The sequence below is a fragment of the Coloeus monedula genome (assembly GCF_965178545.1).
Source record: "Coloeus monedula genome assembly, chromosome: 19".
Lineage (NCBI taxonomy): Eukaryota > Metazoa > Chordata > Aves > Passeriformes > Corvidae > Coloeus > Coloeus monedula.
In genome coordinates, this window is record NC_138799.1 from 12,220,109 (window position 1) to 12,237,884 (window position 17,776).

The 17,776-nt window shown below is 48.4% G+C and overlaps 3 protein-coding genes across 4 annotated transcripts; 1 reads left to right on the forward strand and 2 right to left on the reverse strand.

The window, feature by feature from the left end:
• The first annotated feature begins 636 nt into the window (after positions 1–636).
• On the forward strand, positions 637–5,789 carry RAC3 (Rac family small GTPase 3). Its single transcript, XM_082294235.1, has 6 exons — positions 637–711; positions 2,781–2,852; positions 3,124–3,241; positions 3,876–3,938; positions 4,422–4,581; positions 4,692–5,789. The coding sequence occupies exons 1-6, from the start codon at positions 677–679 to the stop codon at positions 4,820–4,822; spliced, it is 579 nt and encodes a 192-aa protein (XP_082150361.1). The 5' UTR covers positions 637–676; the 3' UTR covers positions 4,823–5,789.
• On the reverse strand, positions 5,784–9,183 carry DCXR (dicarbonyl and L-xylulose reductase). The gene is made up of 8 exons (XM_082294234.1): positions 9,109–9,183; positions 8,944–9,041; positions 8,683–8,837; positions 7,414–7,456; positions 6,989–7,088; positions 6,763–6,827; positions 6,557–6,674; positions 5,784–6,086 (listed from the first exon to the last, which is right to left on the reverse strand). Exons 1-8 carry the CDS (start codon positions 9,164–9,166, stop codon positions 5,983–5,985), a joined length of 741 nt encoding a protein of 246 aa, XP_082150360.1. The 5' UTR covers positions 9,167–9,183; the 3' UTR covers positions 5,784–5,982.
• Positions 9,184–9,681: 498 nt separating this feature from the next.
• Positions 9,682–17,725, reverse strand: RFNG (RFNG O-fucosylpeptide 3-beta-N-acetylglucosaminyltransferase). Of its 2 annotated transcripts, XR_014226964.1 has the most exons (9): positions 17,190–17,725; positions 16,300–16,348; positions 15,688–15,790; positions 15,154–15,307; positions 14,037–14,125; positions 13,781–13,946; positions 12,369–12,454; positions 11,774–12,139; positions 9,682–10,168 (listed from the first exon to the last, which is right to left on the reverse strand). XR_014226964.1 is itself a non-coding variant. In XM_082294014.1 (8 exons), the coding sequence occupies exons 1-8, from the start codon at positions 17,580–17,582 to the stop codon at positions 12,073–12,075; spliced, it is 1,107 nt and encodes a 368-aa protein (XP_082150140.1). In that variant the 5' UTR covers positions 17,583–17,725; the 3' UTR covers positions 9,682–12,072. The 2 variants fall into 2 exon arrangements, 1 of the variants encoding a protein (XP_082150140.1); XM_082294014.1 differs by having other exon boundaries at positions 9,682–12,139.
• Between the last annotated feature and the right edge of the window lie 51 nt (positions 17,726–17,776).

Consider the following 17,776-nt stretch of genomic DNA (forward strand, 5'->3'; position numbering starts at 1 on the left):
ACCCTGTCAGCCTGTCCTGGAGCTAAAAGGCTGTTACAGATGGGTAAGATGGGTATGGGTTTGGTTCTGGACTAAGATAAAAGCAAAGAAGCTGGGAAGCTGTTCCCTAGTCACAACGAAGAGAGCCTGTGGCGGTAGCTACTTTGTGGCTGCTAGGCAGTGCTGCAGACCCGCAGGTAAGGGAAAAGCAAAGCCTGCTGTTTTCAGACAGGTCCACTAGTGTGGGCACCTCTGTTCCCGGCAGGATACCTTGGGGAGCTGGAGGGAGCCAAAAGCCATCTTCCTGCAGGATTTTTGCTACTCCATCTTTGTTCCTCAGCAGCTCTGGGCAGATGACGGTGAACTGTGCAGCTACAACGTAACCAGGTTTTAAAGCTTTGTCCTCGCGCCGGTGGGCCCAATGCGGTAACCGGCCCTGAGCAGCACCCGCCGCCTCTTTCACGGGGCGGGGCCGCCGCTTCTCTGTCCCACCGCCCGCGGCGGAGCCGCGTCTGGCCCCGGGAGAGCGGCGGGGGCGGGGCCGGCGGGAGGCACGGGCCCTGCCCCCGATGCACGGCTCGGCTCGGCTCGGCCCCGCTCCGCTCGGCTCTGCACGGCTCGGCTCCACTCGGTTCGGCCCCGCCCCACCCCGCGGGCGGTCACTGCGGCGCAGTCGCGGCGCCGCCATCGCGGGCAGATGCAGGCGATCAAGTGTGTGGTGGTGGGCGACGGGTGAGTGCGGGAGGGGCCGCCCCGGCCGCGCCCCGGCCCCCGCAGCCCCGCACCAAACGGGCCCGGCGGCGCCGAGGGAAGGAGGGAGGGCTGGCCCGGGCCTGCGTCCCGGGAGAGCTGCTCCGCCGGCGGGAGGCCCCGCGTCAGGCGGCGAGGCTCGGTCCGGCCTGGATTGACGAGGGCGTGGCTCGGGTGGGGCTGGGCCGGGGGCGGCGGGAGCGGGGCCGGCGGGAGACTGGGGCCTTGCCGCGGCTCGCGCAACCCTGCCCTGCTCCTTTCATAGTTCATGAACTTGGGTGCTGCCTGGGTAGCAAACAGGCTTCTCTTGGGTTTTACATCTGCCTCCTTGTTGTTTTATTTAGGTGCCGGTATTTCGCTATTTTTCACTGTACGTGCTTGATTCATGACAGAGTCCTCCCGAAAATCTTGATGTTTGCAGGTTTCATATGTCCTTTTGTTGATCCGAGGAGAAATGCATTGCTCTTTCTGATTTCACCATGTGCTCCTTGTCACCCTTTTTGCTTTTTTCTTTAGGCTCTTCCTAAATGCCTTTTTCTGGGAACACATCTGCCTGCAAGATGCAGGCATGCACTAGATTTATGCTGCTTTGTAACTTTCCTAGCTCATCCTTCATATTTTTCTTCACAATTCCAGTTTACTTTTCTGATCACATCAGCAAGAACAGAGCTGAGGTACTCAGACCTAAACGTGAACTGGTCTTAGGCAGGGACTAGACTTCCCCTTTCTCGTGTGTGCCACCACCTCAAATACATGTTTGTGGTGAGGCCTTCCAGGTTCCAGCCTGTGTGGGGGCTAAAGAAGGGAGTAGGAGAAAGCCAGCCACCCAAACAACACAGCCTTATTGCAGCGGGGAGAGGAATGACTGGGAGCAGAGGATGTTGAAAAGGGAGTTCAGCTGAAGGTTTGCCGTCTTGTGTTTTGCCTTAAGACCAAGTCAACAGTGCAGACTAAATGAAGTTGGAAACACATAGATACACAGTTTTTGTGAATTACAAGCTTCCCTGTTTGGTGGGAGAGAGAAGTCAGTTCAGGAGGAAAGTTGGACCAGTCAGCAGACAGAACTTCTCTCTTCTCAGACCGAGGGGACCTAATCCAGAGGAGAAGTTGTAATAGTGGTCCCTTGTCTCTGTGCTTTCTGTCATCCTGGTGTGTGCAGGAGACTGTCGACTCTGTTCCTCTCGTCTGACGTCTTTTCTTACGTCAGTCTGGTTGCAGAATTGGGTAGGGGATACCCAACTCTGCTAGCTATTCAGGTTCACCCAGGCACCTCACAGCCAGCTTTTCCTGGCATTGGCACTCACCATCTTTTTCTGGAAGGTTGTCTGCAGTTCACAACTTTCTCCATGGTAAAGAGGTTGCTCACACTGCTGGTACTCCTCCATTCTTACAGCGAAGCTTTCCATTAGGAAATCTGTAGGACTGGTTAAAGTCTGTATGCTTAACACTATTGCCAGCCAGGCCTGGCCTGGCCCTTGCCAGCTGCCACTGCTGGGCTGACCAGTCCTGCCAACCTCCAACAAAGCCCTGAGCTGGTATTTTCATCCTTCTTCGCTAATCTTTTTCCAAACCTTCAGCGGTCAGTTTTAAAGTCCAGTATTGTTTATGGATACTTATTTTTTTCCCCTTTGTATTTATTGACAGTGAATTCCTATCTGAGGAGCTTGCAGAATTCTGCATTGTTGCGTGTTTTTTAACCTCACTGTTTTTCCATTTTGCTGAATTACTATGCATCTGTTGAGCCTAGCACACAACCCTAATTTATTGCCTCTCTTGGTTCATGAAACAACTATATTTTGACTGATGTCTTGCTGAGGGCTGAATGGGTAGGGAAAAGGAGTGGGAGAGAGTAGGGTCAGGAAGTGCTCGGGCAAGGCGCACCTTTTGAGTTCAGGCCGTGTCTGGGACAACTAGGGAGTTCTAGCCTGCAACAGGTTTGTTTTCTCACACGGTAACTTTTTTTGTGTTTTCCGTGGGGGAAGGGTGAGTTTTACTGCCTTAATGCTCCGTGCTGTACCCTTCTTTATGCTTGTCACTCTTACCCTCTGCAGAGCTGTAGGGAAGACCTGCTTGCTGATCAGTTACACCACAAATGCCTTTCCTGGAGAATACATTCCCACCGTGTAAGTAATGGCCTTGGGCTTCAGTTGCTTTTTGATTCGTATGCACGTGTGTGTAAAAGTTGGGTTTGTATGTGAGGAGGTGGCTGTTGCAAATCAGACTATGAACTTCACAGGTGAGGATGATGCTGTGGCTTTGTGTGTGAGGAAGGCAAATTGTCCCCACTGGAACTGTGCTGCAATATCCTTTCCTGATTCACTGCCCCTTTGAATTCCGTATAGAGATTTGAAGGTCACCACAAAATTGTCACTGATGGGGACTCCTCCTTGGCAGGTTCGATAATTATTCTGCCAATGTGATGGTAGATGGAAAGCCAGTGAACCTGGGCCTCTGGGATACAGCAGGGCAAGAAGACTATGACCGACTGCGGCCACTTTCCTACCCACAAACGGTGAGTGCTGGGCTTGGACTGGCTTGTGACTGCTTCCCTCTCAGAGACAGGGAGGCATCCAAGGACAGGCATGCTTCTTCCCTTTGGGGAAAGTCTGAGTTCTTGCAGCTGCACCCATAATTCAGTTGTTTAAGAAGTATCACATCTGATTTTTCCTAAGAGATTGTCCTTTTCTAGTCCCTGCTTTGTAATGGTCTTTGAAGAGTTATGGGTGCCCCAGGGAGGCTCAAGTAAAAGGAATGCTGTAGGGCTGCTGTGCAAGTGTAGCCAGTTCCATATTCCCGTTCTCTCTCAGCAGGACAGATCCCCGGCTGCACTAGGAGTGTTTCTGGGTGTAGCAGTTCCTAAGCAGCTGTGCTGCTGGTGAAACCCTTAGCGCTGTTAAGATGTTTGAGGCCTCAGGCTCTTAACATGCAGAGCCCAGCACTGTGGAAAAAGATGTAATCATACACTCAAGGTCTATTCCTTCCCTCTCTGAATTAGTTTAACACCCTTAATGGGGAAGAATTTCTTAAAGCCACAGCAGTCCTTGCTTGTGGAAGGAGGTTGTCCTTTCTCAGGCTCCCTCTGCAGCCTCCCTCCACTGTCTCTAGCTTTTTCTTTCTGCACAGCTGACCCTCTTGTTTCTGCACAGGATGTTTTCTTGATCTGCTTCTCCCTTGTGAGTCCAGCCTCCTTTGAGAATGTCAGAGCTAAGGTAAAGTATTCTCCTCCTGGGTGAAACAGTAGAAGGGAAGAACTAGTGACACTCCCTGCCCCACCCAGCACCATGCCCTACAAGCCCAAAACTTCAAGCAGTAATGTTTTGGTGAGGGAAAATCATAGTCTGCAGGTTTTAAGCAGGGCCTACTTTTTATTCATGACTTCTTTGGCTAAGTTACTGCCTTTCTGAATCTGTGTTTTAAGATAAGGGATGTCTTAAAAGCTAAAATAGAGTTAAGGGCAGCGCTGTGTGCAGTTAGCTGGCAATGTCTGTCATGATTCTTTGTCTTGGTGCCTTCATTATTACATCTGCACTAGTCTCTTTTTGCAGAGCATATTAGAACTGTAGGCAGCAGTATCCCGTTCAGGTGTTGCCACCATGTCAGTAGTAAACCTCTCGTTGTCAATAGTAGGAATGCATCCTCATGGTTATGGCCACTCATGTAACTACTTTTCTTATCATGCCTCTCTGTTTCAGTGGTACCCTGAGGTCCGACACCATTGCCCAAATACACCTATTATCCTGGTGGGCACCAAGCTGGACTTGAGGGATGATAAGGACACCATTGAAAGGTTACGTGATAAGAAACTGGCCCCCATCACCTATCCCCAAGGCTTGGCCATGGCTCGGGAGATCGGTGAGTCTCATGAGCAGACAGATGTCGGTGGCACTGAACTTTGTGAGGGGGTGAGGGACAGCGTATGGTGGTAGAACTGGAGTGGTTGAGCTGGAGCTCTCTTTCCCCAGGGTCGGTAAAGTACCTCGAATGCTCTGCCCTGACACAGCGGGGCTTGAAGACGGTGTTTGATGAAGCCATCCGGGCTGTGCTCTGCCCACCGCCTGTGAAGAAGCCTGGCAAAAAGTGTACCATGTTTTGAGGGCTGTGGCCTAGGTGTTGGCTCAGCATGCTGTCATCCTCTGACAGATTGCATATTAAGCTGGGTGTTTCTGAAGGGGGCTGGGATGTGTAGGGCCCTTCATCATGTACGAAGTCAGTGTTTTTTAAATGTCTCTTTGATTTAACGTCAGTGTTGATGTGAAGGGGCAGTGGGGGCAGGAGACCAGCTGGGGACTATACAGCCCCCAGGGGAGGTACAACGGGGAAGGCAAGGTAGCTCCTTCGGGCAACAGGCTGTTTTGGCTCTCCTGAACTCCAAGTGGAAGGGGCTGAGACATCCATCCTGTTCTGGAAACACCTGTTTTCAACCTGCAGGTGAAACAGGTGGTGAAGATCCTGGTGGGAGCGGGGAGGGAGCTGAGTTCAATGGTGCTGAAAGACAAGAATAGCTGGGAGGGTGGTAGAGTCTCCTTGCCCAGCCTGCTGTGGCTAACAGTTAACAAACTGGTGCTCTAGCAGAATGTTCCTGAGACTGTTAAAGAAATCATAACCAGCCCTGGAAAGGGTCAACGTAAATGAGAAGCTGAAAAACTAATCATTAGGTGCTTTATTGGGTACTAGCCAAACTCTGTGAGTGAAACAGCTCTGTGCAATCAATGCATTTGCCTTTTTGTGTGCACACCCTAGGACAGCATGGTGCTGCTCCCCCCCATTAGTCTTTAGCAGGGCCTCCCCCCAAAATCCAGTCTCTGCAGAGCAGGGCTGGGGTTGTTGCCTCTATTTTTTTTTTTCTACTAAAGACAGCAAAGGAAGCAATGAGGAGTCTGCTAACTTCTTTCCCTTCCCACTGAAAATACAGACAGACTCTGTGGATTTGGATGGAACAGGGAGAGCTTCTGAAGGGTTGTGGGGGGGGAACAGGGTTGGAAGAGAGGTCCAATTTCTAATCATCATGTAGAGTGACAAGATAAAACCTTATTTGGTGCAATAAACATTCTCCATGAAGGCGTATGTGAGCTTTATTATATAGCAGCCTTGCAAAGCTGATTTTCTGCCTCACCTCTAATACAGTCTTCAGCCCTGCTGCCCCTCCAGCAAGAGGTCTGTGTCATTGTTTACAATCCATTGTTTACTATCCAGTTTACATCTATGCAGTACTCATATGTAAACTGAGGCCAGGTGTGAAATGCAGGTGTCATCTTAGGAGACAAGAAAGCCCCCGTCAATCATCAGTGAGCTGCCAGTTGTCATAGCACTCTTATCACTCAGCAGGAAGAGAATGCTGTTCACCACATCATCCACCTCTGCAATCAAACACAGAGAACATCTGATGGCCACCTCAAATTGTACCAGAAAAACAAGCACCTAAAAAGGTCTGCCTTTGACCTCTACAGGTAATTAGAGCAGGAAAGTGTTTCTGCCTTCAAACTGTGCTTGATGAAGTGTCCAGGACAGTGTGGCTGAAAGCTGGACATCAAAGTGTCCTTGTGATCAGATGATGCTTAGGTCACAGCAAACACCTAGTCAGGTTTATGAGCAATAGACTAAGTTCATTTCACTTGTCCCAAGATGAGGAGGCTGTAGAAGAAGCAAGAAGGAGGGTTGATTCTCACCCTGTCCTGATCAAATACTTCAGGAGTTCAGCCAAAATGCATTCAGCAGAGCTGTCACTTGGCCCAAAAATCAGCAAAGTACTTCTGGCTCTGATGTCAGTGAGAAGGAAGGCTTGGAGAAAACACAAGAGCACAGCTGGGAGCAGCCCTACATCACTGACCTGCGAACTTTCCCAGGGGAATCCGATTAATCATGGCAGCAGATTTCTGAGGATCACTCCAGTTAATTCTCCCCATGTCAGTCATGACCACAGTGGGGTTCACAGTGTTCACCCTAATCTAGGACCAGGAGGAACAAACAAGCTAACCCAACTGCTGTGGTTGTGCTCAGGTTCAGCTTTCACACTTTTTTCTCACAGACTCCTACCTTGTGGGGTCCCAGTTCCATTGCCATTACTTTGCTCAGCATATCCAAAGCACTTTTTGTGGAACCTTTAAGAGAAGGGAAGAACAGGAGGTATTTAACTACATAGCACCTGGTCTGGAACACACGGGTATTCCACTACCCAGAACTGGCAGCGGGCAGCTTGGTGACTATGGGTCTCCAGCTGATCAAAACTCAGAGGGGCACTGCTCAAGCTGCACACACTTACAGTAAACAGCATGATCCCTCAGTGCACGCTTTGATGCCTGGCTGGAGACATTCACAATAGCCCCTGCCACCTGCTGTGCAATCATCTGTCGAGCAACTATCTGGGAGGGGGTAGGAGAGAAAAAAAAAAAAAAGAGGAATGTCAGAATCCTAAAAAGAGAAATCATTACTTCACTCCACAGGACTCTAACTGGGCTAGTATGGTAGACCAAAGAACAAAAACATCTGGAGGAAGCAAGTCCTCACTGCCTCCTGCTTACAAGAGAGTCAAAGCAAGAGCCCGTGAAGGGGCTGTACATGTAGGTTGTCGGGTTGACTTTGGACTGCAGTCCTTTCAGCCCCGACAGTGGACACATATCCCTGCTATGTACAACAGTTTAGTCACTGCTTTTCATGGAGGCAGCTGCAGCAACTGTTCTTCCTCACCTGGGAAACATGAAGCACAGCCCCAAAATTCACATCAAGAGACCTACAAATAAATCAAATTTAAGTTACAGAGTGGTTGTAGCCCAGCCCAGAGAACTGTTCTGGGAGGCAGCAAAGGACAAGTGCTGCTGGTCTCTTGGAAACACTGGTGATAGTCTAGGACATGGACAGAAATGCAAAGTGTAGGAGGAGCCAGAATGGTCAGGTGTGAATGCAATGCACTTTCCATTGGCTGCAAGCCTGTCAGCGTGTGGGGAGGTGCAGGCATCAGGCACATTTCGAACAGGACTCTGCTCTTACACAGCCTAATGGAATTCCTGTGTCAAAGTTTAAACAGAGCCCTGGGTGTCAGCCAGGGCAGATGACTCTTAGGTCAAGCAAACCCTTCACATAGATTTATACAGCAAAGCTGCTGTAATAGAGGCAGCATTTCTTCTGTTTGCTACATTGTGCTTCCTTAGTCAGGCTTCCGCCTGCCACTTCTGCAGATTGATCTTAGTAGAATCTATACATTTTATGTTCTAGTCACAAACCTTTATTAGATTCTCAACAGCCATTTTCAACATAGGGACACAGCATGACCCAGTTTCTCAGAAGGACGTGGACTGAACATAGCCTGTGTCCTAAAGCATACTCACAACAAAACTACAGAGCTTTTCAGAGAAAAAAGATGTCATGTTATTGTAGTTAGCAAATTTAATTTCCCACCGTGACTGGTTTTTGCTTCCTTACCTGGCTTTGTTGTCCCTATTTCTGAATTGTCTTAGCAACAACTACCTTTCAATTTAACCAAGCTGGAACTAGACTGGAAGCTCTGAGCTTGATGAGCAGCAAAGGCACTCTCCTCCCGTGCCAGTGGGATGGCAGGGGCAGCCCACCATTCTGGAGGTGACACTGTAGGTTCTGGCTACTTACAAATGGATGTAAGAGCCAGTGCTTGGTTTCCTTTTGCTGTTTAAGGAATGAAAGGTGATGTTATAAAAAATGAAAAGACAGTAAAGAAAAAGGACATACGCAGTAACAAATCCACCAACACGGGGCATTGCTAAAAGTGTGCATGTCAGCCTGTCTGGTGTCTGTGCATCAGCTGCTGTCTTTGTTCTTTCCAGCTACTTCCCCTCTAATAACACCCTTTTCTGGAAAGCTCTGCCGCCGTTTTTGACGTTCACAGCTTTGGGACGCCGTGGCGGGCATACTCGGCCCCAGAGCTTCCCGTGGAGCTGCGGTCACGTGCGGGAGCCGCCTGGGAGGCCGGGGTCGAACACTCACCGCTGCAGGGCCGACCGCGTCACCTCCAGGAACGGCTGCAGCTCCGCCACCGCCGCGTTGTTAACCAGCAGCTCGAACGGCCCCGCCGCGCCCACCGCCGCCTCCACAGCCTCCCAGTCAGCCAAGTCCAGGCAAAGGGTCTCGATGCCCGGGCACTGCGGCGAGGGCGGCCGCCGTGGGCGGGAAGCCGCGAGGGAGCCCGGGGGCCCGGTGCGGGGTTATTGGGGCGGGGAAGGGGGGCAGGAGGAGGGGATCCGGTACCTCCCGCGTGAGGCTCTCCAAGTCCGCCGCCGTTCGGCTCAGCGCGGTCACGCGGGCCCCGGCCCTGCTCAGCGCCACGGCCACGGCGCGACCGATCCCTGGGGGGAGACGGCGTCAGACTCGCCCCGGCCCGACCCCCGCCCCCGGCCCTCCGCCCGCGGTAACCTTTGCCGGCCCCAGTTACCAGGGCCCTCCGTCCGCGGAAGCTGAGATACGACTCCATGGCTCGGCTGGACTGTGGCCGGGGCGGAGCCCGGAGGCGGGGCGACCCGACAGAGCGGGAGAGCAGCGCGATCTTTCCTCGCCTCCGGGGCCGGACGCTGCCCGTCGCCAAGGGAACGCAGCACGAAGCCGTCTCCAGGCGCATCCAGCAAGACGCACACAGAGGTGAAGTTTCTTGGCTCTCACTCTTGACAGGACTAGCTTTGAGCGACCACAGAAACCCAGGCTGATGAAAAAGACCTGCCAGCTCTGCCCCCTCGAAGTTGCTGATGAAGATGACAGCTAAAATAGTCATTATCTCAATTCTTTGAGTATATTTGTTAATCAGCATCTGCAAGGATTCTTCTCATTCTTATCTGTTCTCCACATCCCAGTCATCGAGCTTACTTGCTTTTTGGCCCTTGGCGTCACATGAGCCTGACAGGAGGGTGTAGTTTTCTGGATTAGTGGGTTTATGGTCCATTTTTGAAACAGAGCACATGTGAAGAAATATGAAAGAACACAGCCTTTCACATATTTAAATATTTATTTTATAGAATCACTTTGTGTATGAAAAAGTAGTTTGATGAAAAAGCTGCATCCTGATAGATCCACACAGCTTACTGTATTCTCAACACAAGAAACCTTGGAACGGGCCTGAACACACTGAACAGTTTCCTATTGCCCTGCAAGAGAACATGGTCCTTTTTAAGTTCCATACACACCGTCCCAACTTTGAGGGCACTGCCTCTTTGGCACACCTAGTGTGACCTGTAACCACAATGTGAAACTTCTACCGTTTAGTTTTGCTGCCATCAATATAAAGTGTTGTAATTTTTTAACTGCAGTTTGCCACAATTGCTGCCCAGTCCATGCTGTCTGTCATCTTACAAGAGGCTGCTTCCAGTGGAAGGGGAAGAAAAGTTCCAACAGAAGAGTTCAGAAGAAGTGCTTGAAGACAAAATCACCTCAAGAGCTCCCAAAGTTTCACAGTTTTCTGCTACAGGATTTCAAAACCAAGAACCTAACAAGTGTTTTAAAAAAAATTATATGGATACCAGGAATCTCCAGAACTATTAATGACAAATCATCAAACCACAGGATGCCTCACTTCTAGTTAGCAGAAGACCTAATAAAGAGGTAGAACCTGCTATTCCATAAATCCTCCTCTGTGACAGGCACAGCTGTAACACTGACAGCCCATTAGGGAACAGCCAGTGTGCTAGCTGGGCTTTGATCTAGTTCCCTGCAGCATTCTTATTTCTATACCTCATAGTCACCTTAGTACACATGGCAGAAAGGAGAAATACAAGAATGAGCTGCAGGACTGTGTAAGTAGCAGTCAGCTTGTTTGCTCCTCAGTGGAGCTAACTAAAATCATGCAAAGAAGGCAATGTACTGAGGTAAACACGGAAAGGTTTGTTAAAATGCAGGGAACATGGTATATTTTAGGAGGCTGACACCTGTGCTAAGTGGCATACTTGAATACACTACAGGCATTTGCCAGGTTAAGTAAGTACCTGAAGCCCATAGTACAGCTGAGCACAGCCATTTACAAACCTGAAACTTCTGCTAGGTCCACAATCAAGCCAGTAATCACAGTTCCAGATCATACAATGGCATACTATTATCCTTCCCTTAATTTGGCCTCAAACTCTAGCATTAAACTAGAAAGTATTTTTTGAAGAGTCTGCAAGAGTAAACAGTGGTTTTGCAAAGTTTTTTTTTTTTTTTATGGTATTCTCCAGGTCAGATAAGGTTTGCACATGGCCAAAGTCTGGGCTAACAAAAAAGTAGACATATGGTGCCCCATTCATTCCCCTTTCAAAACTAAATTTACTTTCTTTAAAAAGCAGCAGCAGATGATACTGCTAGAGCACTGAACTGCTTGTGAGTGTGCAGTCTCCTTTTAGTAACTGCATGAACTATTTGTTGAAATATTAAGGAGTAAAAACAAACAATGATCTCTATGGTAATTAAAAGATTATCTGAAGAAGCTGGAGTAACCATGGTCATACAATTAAAGGTCCTCAAATGATACCATCAAAACCTTCCTCAGTGCACTGCAGCTATCTAGCATTCCTCCCCCCATCACACAGCTTCAGAAACAGGGTGTGTTTTGCCAGCAAAAGCTTCTCCAGCTCATGCGACAACTACTGGCCAAGTGGGAGGAACAATTACCATCTTGTCAGGCAAGTATTTCTTCAATATCAAATATCAAGAGAATAGATCATACTCATCAACCATTGCAAATCAGCTGGCATGCGAGCCAGGTCTGACAATTACCTCCACAGGAGGTACACATGGATGATGGGAGAATGTGCATTGTAAGCAACTTGTCCAGTCCTGAGTAAGCTTACCCTCACACAGGGTTTTCCCATGACAAAGGCTTTCAGCCTTGTTTACCCTAGTAATTCCAGGATTTCTGTATTCTGGCCCACTGGAGTTTTAATCTGGCAGGCCACAGAAGCCCTTAAGTAATTCTGTTCCCAAGAAAGATGACTGAAAACTTTGCCTCTCTTGTCACCATGGGGACTACAGTCTGCTCTAGCACTCCAGCTTCAAGACAGTGGCTTCTAAAAACCCCTAAGGGTAGTAAGAACAGTCTCACTCCCAGTACTGTATTTACCTCAGATGTGCCCAAGCACAGGTTCACATGACATCAGATGAAAGTGTAAAGTGACTCATACACACAGGACTGTGGTCATCTTATGAAGAGCCACTAGACAAAAGAACAAAGATTCTTCTTGGAATGTCCCAGGCTGCAGCTGAACAAACCACATCTGACTGCTTTTCTAAACAGAAACTGTCTACCTCCTTTGTAGATACCACTGGTTGTCTCCCAGAAGAATAAAACCACCAAAAAACTCCACAACTCCTGTCTTATGCAAACTAGCTAAGACATAGGTGTCAGTGGCTGGCCAAGAATTATGACATCTTCTTAGCAGGGCACCAAATAGTGTCAGGATAAAGCAGACAATGGACAGATTTAAATCTATATTGGGAAAAAAAAAAAAGACAGCATTAGATTGGAATTCTCCATACACGGAACATACTAGCATTGAATGTGCAGCAGTCTGATGGAGCAGAGGGTGGGTTTACCTGCTTTTGGCACAGTAACAAGAGCTGACATGAGAAAATAACCCCATTAGTGGGTCTGATCATCTTACAGATGACAAACATGAACAAGGTAGGGAGATCTTGTTTTGGAAGTGGACACTCACCGGGTTGGATCTTGCTGAAGGCCAAACACTCCTCCCACACTCACGACATTGTGTTTGTTCTCAGGGTCACCGTAACTCAGGGTTACCTGTAAAAATAAGTAAGTATTCAGAACTTTTAACACTAAGGCAGAAAACCAGAGTGGAGACAGCAGGGTGTGAATGCGGTACCAAGAAAGTCTCCAAAGATGCTGTCTAATCTGAACATGGATCACATTTGGAGGACAGCAGTTAGTTCTGATGTAAGGAATGTTGGTGCTGAATGGCACTAATGGCAATGGGGGAGAATACACAGAAGACCTGAAACTTGCATTGCCCTGAAGAACAAGATGAGTTTCAATTGTAAGCTTTGTAAGGACATTAATCCTGCTACTGTCTGTACCTTCACTAAATAATACGTTCATCCTCACCAGACATTGCCTGAAGTCTGCAATAGCAATGTTTTAGCACAGGGGAAAAATAAAAACATTTGCATGTTAAATGGCATGGAAAGGATTGTCATGTTTCAAATCTGGAACAAAATTTAGATCTTTGGAACACCCAGTGAGTGCTGTTCCTCCACACAAGCACTGCATTAAGAATTTTTCAGGTATCAGGTACAAGAAGACTTATGTTTTCTTTATAATTGTACATTTCCTGGGTTTTGGGGTAGCTGTCATCATCTCATGGAACCAATGATCACCAGTGAAACAATGTATTCATGCTACAGTCACATTCACTAAGATGAAGGAGATGACATCACGGTGGAATCTGGCCCCAAGCGTACATTTCTGCTGCCTAATACAATTGCCAGAAAAATATAACCACGCAGCGTTGCAGGGGCAAAACCACACTCCTGTTTACTTAGGGTGCCAAGCAATGTGATGCAGGCAACGCTGCTGGATGGCCTTGTGGCTCCATCTGCTGCCCAGGAGGTAAAATGTATCCCAGCAATTAAAAAGTAACTTGACTTTTCAGAAGCAACTTTAAGTTTCTTGAGATTCAGACAAATTATTCTTAAAAATGGTCAAACATTTAACTATGTCTTAGCTATTGAATAAGTACTTACTATAGCTGCCTTTTTGAACAGCATTAAGACTGAAACTTTGTTAGGCAAAACAAGGAAGACTATTTAGCAAACTTTTACACTTTCTGCTACTGCTACATGCAAAAAGTCAGGGTTTAGAAGGAGATGGGGAACACCCTACTTAGGCTTCATGTAGCAGAATGTGTCCCCAAAGGAGGGGACAGCTATATGACCAGCTGGCTAGGGTGAAAGTGCGCTTTTTACCTAAATGAAGGAATTAAGCAGGACACAGCTCTGAGTGAGTCTGTAGATATCCTTCTTTGCTGAAGAGTGCTAAGTCTATGCAGAGTATTCTTTCTGATCCGACTAAGGTGTATTTATAAGGATGGGACATGAGGTGTAGTCCTACCTGCTGCAGCACAGACTCGCCTTGTAGTCTCTGCAGATTTTCCAGGTGGGAATGGAACAATGGGCTGTGTAGCAGCTTTACCTCCAGCAGCCCTTCGATGATGTAGCCAATAGTGCAGTCATCGGGAAGACGCACTCTTTCTGCAGTACTGATGAAATTGCCCAGGCTGTGACAGAGAGCATAGGAGACAAGCCAAAATATGTTTTAAAGCCTCCCAAACATGTATTGATGGAGCTCAGCTAGGAACAGTGCTTACCTGGCCCAGGGACTCATCTTCAGGGCAAGACCTCGGCTGATACAGAACCCAGCTCCACCTGTGGCAAACCAGAATTTCACAGTTGTCTTCTGAAGAGCAAAAAGAAAAAACACACAATAGTTACTGATAATCAGCTTTTTCCATTTGGCTGGGCAGGGAAGGGAACTCAAGGTTCTATTTGATATCACATAATACATCTGAGTCAGAACAAGGCTACAGATGAATCCCGATTTGTTTAGGCTGCTGAAAGTGCAGCTAGCTGTTCTCTCAAATGAAACTATCTTGAAACAGCCAGCAGGTGAACCATCAAATGACCATAAGGGAGTTATGGAAAACGATAGCCCCACTTCTACCCAATTCCATCTGTCCCCTGTTCATTTTAACTAAGGGTCATAGCCAGCTCAGTGTTACTGAGGATATCAAAGGTGATCCATATATACTGGCTCCATGTCTGAGGAGACTATTTTGTTGTGCAGAGTCTTCCCTAACAAGCTGCTTTATTATAACTGACTTTCTGGCCAGTGGATTGATATATCTTTAGACCTGCCAGTGTAGGCAACCTGATTAGGACTTTTTCCTTAGCACATGTATCTTGTGATTGAGATATGTTTGCTTCCAGTTCTTGAAAACTTAGCAACCACTTTATATTGGAAATGTTTTATCTGTCCAGAAAGCTTTTGTCACCCCTCTCAGGTTGGTTCAAGATGATGACAATGTGTGTGATACTGCACCCAAAACAAATAAAAAACCCCTTGAACTCCCACCCAAACTCCCAAGCCCTAAAACAAGGAACACTGCCCCCAGAGCCACTAAAGGAGAAGTAACAGTCAAGGTGGGGAGGTCCTGCTAAGCTCAGAATGAGGAAGATCACAGCATACATGAATAAAGGAACAGAAACAGCAATCCAGGAGACAGCCTCCATTGTGCATACATATGCATACAACATCGGAGTGAAGGTGCATTTAACCCAGCACCCTGCCTCTGAAAATGACCATCACCAGGTTCATTTCTTGCAGACTAAATCACTCTGGTTTATGGGGGAATCCTATGAATTTTAAAGGTTTTAAAGGCTCAGAAGGTTGGGATGTCTCTCAGACAAACTGCAAAGTTTGCTTACTGATCCATCACTTTGGACATGGTCAGCTGCTTCGATGGGATGGTCCAGGCTCGGTCGCCCCACATAGACGTCCTGGCTGTGTGAGAAGGCAGACAAGAGATGCAGGAGAGTCCGAGGGTTCACGTAGTTGTCATCGTCCACATGGCAAAACCATCTTCAAACAAAACAAAGCAAGAAGCCATAGGGACAAAGAAATGAATTACAGGTTTACAACTGAGTCTTAAGTCTTTCAGGCTTGGAGCAGAAAGTATTTCTTGTTGTCCCAAATTACAGAATGGGAAAGATGAAAGCACCCACAGATGCTAAGTCTGCAAAGAGGCTGAAATCAATAACCGCTTTAGATTATAATCCTTTCCACCTTTCAGAAAATGCTTGTTTATAAACACTGCTTCATGCTGTGCTCCCTTTCTTCCCCTCATCCCTACATTTCAGCTAATACTGCATTCCTTACTGGAACAGAGATGGTTACTCAAGTTTCCTGTAAGCACAGAACTGGAAGAAACAAAGTCAATCAGAACAATGTGTTTCACTTACTTTTGCCCAGATTCCAGGAATTTATCATATTCCACAGACATCTTGCAGCAGAGAGCTTGCCGGGTATGGACAGCGGAACAGTTGGTGTTGATCATATGATCCCCTAGAAGAATAAAGATCAGCCCTTTCAGGTTTGAGAAGCATGCATAGTCAAAAAAAGACTACAAAAGAAGTGCACATTTGGCACTAGTACTGTACATCTGAGGTGCACATGGTGCACACATGGAGAAGAAACTGCAGGACAGGCAGGGCTCACAGGTTATCCATCTGGCCTGCAAGCTGCAGAGGTCATAAAACTGTGTGAGTGCATAAAAACAAGTGAGGGTATATAGTGTTATGAGATGTATGCAAAGGAAATACCTACTATAACTTTGGGCCACGTAAACATAAGCTTACTAACAAGAAGAAAGGGTGTACAAAGGTGAACCCAGTATTCTAGAAGTTCCAGGCATCTTGTCTAGGTGGCAAGTAGGGAGAAATTTTCTCCATTTTCTCCATCTTAACTTCCCTAATTGCTTGTACAGCATGAAATAGGGACTTCTATAGAAAGTATGAAAGAAGCAAAACTCAGTTATAACAGACAGTATGCACCTATGCTGCTACACAGCTCACCTGCTTTCAGGCGCAGCTCCCGATCCTCCCAGTCTGTGAATATAAACGTCTGTGGGAAACAAAAATGGTGTGTCCACGTTTAAGAACTTCAGATTCTAATTTTAAATTTGCTCTGTTTCAGTCAGAATTTGGAATGTTTTGTCTGTCTTGGTCGTTTGTTTCAGAGTATCCACTGGAATGGGGGAGGGAGTAGCAGAGAGACCCCTAGCAACTTCAACCCCTGCCTCATTTGTTACGTTCTTTCATTACAAACCAGAAGAGTGTCATTTCAATAAAGCAGCCTGGATTTTACCCTCCTTGTCTCAGGGTACAGACAACTGATTGCCAGACAGAAAGGATTTTCGTCTTTTTTGGTAGTACCTCCTTTCTCTGGCTAGGAATCATCCACAGCTGTCAAGCAGGTTAAGAAGAAAGAATGCAAGTCAGAGTGGGAAGTGGCAGGTTGTTAACACCGTCTTGTTCCAACTGCTGGACAAAATCCCATTAATATACTTGAATAGACTGAAATTCTGAAACAAGGAAACAATTTTTATGTTCTACAGAAAAACTTAGGTGGCTGAACTACTTAGTCCAAAATATCGGCTTAGATGCATCATCACCAGGAATCTTGCACTATCATGTAGCACCTTCCACAGTCACACAAGAATCAGCAAGCTATGTTTGCTTGGACTACCGATCCCATATTGCAGGCAACTGGTGTAATCAGCAACGAACTCTTTTGGAAGCGTGTTCACACCAACCGTTTATATAAGACGGCCTTCCACAGTCTTAGAAAGAAAGCCGCTTCTAACACAAGCAAGAAGAAACTCCGTGAGAGTGCAGCAGCTGCCCTGGAAAGCGCAGGGCCGAGGCTCCCGGCTGCCTATCCCTGCCCGCTGGCCAAGTCTCACCTGTCCCCTCGCCTGGGAGATCCAGGTTTGGAGGAGCAAGTCCAGGCGGCTCTTATGGTACTTCCTCGTGGTCTTCACCGCAATAAAGATGTCCTTCAGCTCTAGGCTCTCCCTGGCCGAGCTGCCGGCGGCCCCGAGGCGGCCCCTCCGCGCAAGCTGCGGGCTACCCGCGAGGCCTCCACCACGGCCGCCGGCCCCGGGCCCGCCGCCCGGCGCTCCGGCAGAGCCTTCGGGGCCCGCACGGTGCTGCGGGGGCGCGCTGGGACCAGCGGCGGGCGGCGGGCGGGGCACGGCGGGGCGCTGCCCCCGCGGCAGCAGCAAGAGCAGGAGGGCGGCGGCGCCCAGAGACAGCAGGACCCCCACCCTGCGCAGCCCCAGGCAAGGACCGTTCATGCTGCAGCCCCGCGGGCCCCCGCCGCAGGGCGCGGCCACCTCATGGCCCCGCACTCTGGGACGTGGCGGTAGCCCCGCGAGGGAGCACCCGGAGGTCGTCGCGCCGCCGCCGCCGCCGCGGGGCCGAGTGGGGCCGCGGCCCCTTTAAGAGCTTCACCTGTCGGCCGCGGCCTGGCCGCGACGCGCGGCCCGGA